Source organism: Danio rerio, chromosome 18 (assembly GCF_052040795.2).
Source record: "Danio rerio strain M-AB ecotype USA chromosome 18, GRCz13ab, whole genome shotgun sequence".
Lineage (NCBI taxonomy): Eukaryota > Metazoa > Chordata > Actinopteri > Cypriniformes > Danionidae > Danio > Danio rerio.
The window spans coordinates 1,205,613-1,210,000 of NC_141038.1; the positions used below are offsets into that span (position 1 = coordinate 1,205,613).

Consider the following 4,388-nt stretch of genomic DNA (forward strand, 5'->3'; position numbering starts at 1 on the left):
AAAAACATCATCAGAAGAGACACACGCTAAATCAAAATCTTCAAGTCGTGTAAAACCCGTCCGGCGACCGGCTGAATGTTCTGATTGTATTTAGCGTTTTTGTTTACATGCCAGACGTCGTTCACCAAACACCAGCGGCATCTCTGATTGTATGGAGCTAGATGAGTCTCAATAATAACTCAATGAAAAACACAATGCACACGTGTGTAGCCAAATGCACATGCATATGTATACATGTATACAGTTAAAGTCTGAATTATTCACCCCCCCCTGTTTATTTGTTCCCTAATTTCTGTTTAACGGAAAACAGATTTCTCCAACACATTTCTAATCATAACAGTGTTAATAACTCATCTCTAATAACTGATTTATTTTCTCTTTGTCATGATGACAGTAAATAATATTAGACTAGATATTCTTCAAGACACTTCTATACAGCTTAAAGTGACATTTAAAGGCTTCACTAGGGTAATTAGGGTAACTAGGCAGGTTAGGGTAATTAGGCAAGTCATTGTATATAGATGGTTTGTTCTGTAGACTATAGAAAAAAATAGCTTAAAGGGGCGAATAATATTGACCTTAAAATGGCGTTTAAAAAATTAAAAACTGCTTTCATTCTAGCCGAAATAAAACAAATAAGACTTTCTCCAGAAGAAAGAATATTATCAGACATGCTGTGAACATTTCCTTGCTCTGGTAAACATCATTTGGGAAATATTTAAAAAAGAAAAATAAATTCAAAGGGGGGTGAATAATTCTGACTTCAACTGTATATACTTTCCCAGTGATGGGTTGCAGCTGGACGGGCATCCACTGTGTAAAGCATATGCTGGATAAGTTGGCGGTTCATTCCGCTGTGGCGACCCCAGATTAGTAAAGGTACAAAGCCAAAAAGAAAAGGAATGAATGATTATATATGTATTCATATGTTATATATATATATATATATATATATATATATATATATATATATATATATATATATATATATATATATATATATAAATATTTAACATATGAATACATATATATTCATTCATATATATATATATATATATATATATATATATATATATATATATATATATATATGTATATATATGTATATATATATATATATATATATATATATATATATATATATATATATATATATATATATATATATATATATATATACTCACTGGCCACTTTATTAGGTACACCACCTTACTAGTATCGGGTTGAACCTCTATTGCATTCAGAGCTGCCTTAATCCTTCATGGCATAGATTCAACAAGATACTGGAAATATTCCGCAGAGATTTTTTTTCTGGCGCCAACAACCATGCCACAATCAAAGTCACTTAAATCAGTGCTTCTCAACCACATTCCTGTTGGACCACCAGCACTGCACATTTGCCTTGTCTCCTTAACCAAACACACCTGATTTAGATCAGCAGCTCATTAGCAGAGACTACAAGACATGTAATGGGTGTGACAGACAAAGAGACATCCAAAACATGCAATGCTGGTGGTCCTCCAGGAACATGGTTGAGAAACACTGACCCAAATCCCCTTTCCTCCCCATTCTGATGCTCGCTTTGAACTGCAGCAGGTCGTCTTGTCTATGTCTACATGGCTAAATGCATTGAGCTGCTGCCATCTGATTGGCTGATTAGAAATTTAGAGCAGTTGGACAGGTGTACCTAATAAAGTGGCCGGTGTATAAACAATTAATGTGCACAAAATAAAAACACAAATGCATAAAATATATTATATAAACGCAAATCACAATTTACAAATGTAGAACAGTGTACAAAATGTGCATCGAAATGAAGCATTATATGCGCTTCTGGTGGCGGGTTATGATTGGATGAATAGTAAGCTGTCTGATTGGCTAAAGGGTACAAATGACATGCATAAGATGATTTGCATATTTATGATAACAATGAAGTCACAATTTCAAACATTTAAATCTTTTTGTGCACTGTTATGCATTTGTAAACGGTGTTTTATGTACGTATATTCAACGTATATTTATATATTTAATTAATATGCATTTTTATTTTGTGCATGTTAATTGTTTTTGGGAATATATATCAATATTTTATGCATGTGAATGTTTTGTGAATATATATACTTTATATTTCCACAAGTTCTTTCTGTTTTTAATGTTCAATCCACTTAAATTTGTATATATATATATATATATATATATATATATATATATATATATATATATATATATATATATATATATATATATATTGTGAACATGAATTGTTTTTGTGAATATATATTAATATTGTGTGCATGTGAATTTGTTTGCATGCATTGAATTTGTCTACACACATGAGCATGGTGTTTGCTGCATGCATTATTATTGAGTTCTTAGCTCCATCTGATTGTATGCGGGTATTTTTGGTGATCCTCTTATGGTTGATGAATGAGGTCTGCTGTGTGTGTGTGTGTGTGTGTGTGTGTGTGTGTGTTCAGCCGGTGTGGCCTGGAGGATTGAGGTACTGGTTGTGCTCAGTTTGATCTGTGCTCTGCTATGGGGAGCCGCTGGTGGACGCCTCCACTGAGCTCCGCCCCTTTGATGAGCAGGAGGCGGGGCTTTGGCTGGGGGCGGAGCTAGAGAAGGTGAACAGGCCACTGGGTCCCGCAGGAGCCGCAGACACAGACTTCTGGGCGAACAGATTCCCTGAGGGAGAAAAGATGACAACGATGAGCTGATTTACACACCGGGAACATGCAGACCTTCAATATTTCTTGGAGAGAAAATAATGTCATGATTAGAGATGCACCACTGTTTGTGGCTGCTAAAAAGAGAAGAACGGCTTAAAGAGAAAGATATGAGCCAAAAAAACAACGACAAAGAACAAGCTACACAAGCTGTGTGTGTGTCGACTGAAAGATCTTAAGGAAAGCGATAGATACCTGAGTAAATGATGCCGTTGACTTCCACTGACACACTGATGCTGGCCGATCCACCGGAGGAAATGCTGAGGGACAGATCCTGCCTCTCTTCTGCACACACACACACGCACGCACACACACACACATCAATGAGTTAGTTCATCCAAAACACAATATGGTATTAATTTCTCTCTCACACACACACACACACACACACACACACACACACACACACACACACACACACACACACACACACACACACACCTCTGGCTGCAGCAGCGTTGATGGTGTTGTTGTTGGTGTGTGTGCTGTGCTGCAGGACTCTCTGCTGTTCCTCTGACAGACGCAGCAGTTTCCTCTCCGGCGCTTCAGACTCCAGTTTCCCCCTCAGCTGCTCCAGAGTCGCTGCACGCGCAAAACACACCGCCTGCTGAGGGGTCAACGGCAGAGAGCGGCCCGCAAACACAGACGGAGACATGTCTTCTGGAGGACAACACACACACACACACAGGATTAATGCGCATTCACAAACACATGTGCTTTACTGTCTGACTGACTGCTGCATCCATAACTTTACCAAACAAACACTCACACATACTCTCACACAAACACACACACACAGTCGTGTGCATACACACATTCAATACAGACACGCGCACACACTCATATGCACACACATAAAATATTCACACAGAACCTCACACACTGAGATACACACAAATACACATGAACACACACAGTCATACACACTGTCAAACACATGCACAGGCACACACACAGAGACATGTACACATGCACACACACACACATCTGCAAGCACACACACACACACATGCATGGGTGCACAAACACATACACTCATACACATGCACAAACACACACACACACACATTCGGCACAGAAACACATATACAAGCACGCACACACATGCACGCACACACACACAGATGATAATATGAAATGAAACTCAAGAACAGGAGAAACAGAAGTGATTGTTTCACGAAACTGGTTTGGATGAAAGTGTGGGCTTATAATAATGAAACTTCCTCTAGTGCGAAAATACAAAACCAGGAAATGAAGGAGATTTAAAATAAAACGAAAATTATGTGAAATAATGAATAAAAAGAGGAACAGACTGAACTAGTGAATGCGTGAAGCTGCAGTTCACGCTCTTGCCAACAGATGGCACTGTTTAACATTGTTTATGTGACCACACTCACAACAGCGCTTTTCAGAGTACAAGAATCATGAGTTCTGTCCTCATTAAAAATAAATAATCTGAATTCATTACAGTAATATTATATTTTTAAGCTGTTTTGATATGATATGATATAATATAATATAATACAATAAAAATAATATAATATAATATAATATAATATAATATAATATAATATAATAAAATACAATAAAATAATATAATATAATATAATAAAATACAATAAAAATAATATAATATAATATAATATAATATAATAATAGCAT

At 36.5% G+C, this 4,388-nt stretch overlaps 1 protein-coding gene across 4 annotated transcripts in view; it reads right to left on the minus strand.

The window, feature by feature from the left end:
* Nucleotides 1-1,686: 1,686 nt before the first annotated feature.
* The window catches only part of si:dkey-205h23.1, a 72,092-nt gene continuing 69,390 nt past the window's right edge, over nt 1,687-4,388 (minus strand). For 2 of the 4 annotated variants that reach the window (XM_087292891.1, XM_087292889.1), the window contains exons 8-10: nt 3,168-3,386; nt 2,922-3,011; nt 1,687-2,685 (exon numbers count right to left, since the gene is read on the minus strand). In XM_087292891.1, coding sequence (XP_087149017.1) covers nt 2,534-2,685; nt 2,922-3,011; nt 3,168-3,386 — 461 coding nt within the window. In that variant the 3' untranslated portion in view covers nt 1,687-2,533. The remainder of the gene's footprint in view (nt 2,686-2,921; nt 3,012-3,167; nt 3,387-4,388) is intronic. The other 2 variants (XM_087292893.1, XM_087292892.1) reach the window with 2 other exon arrangements.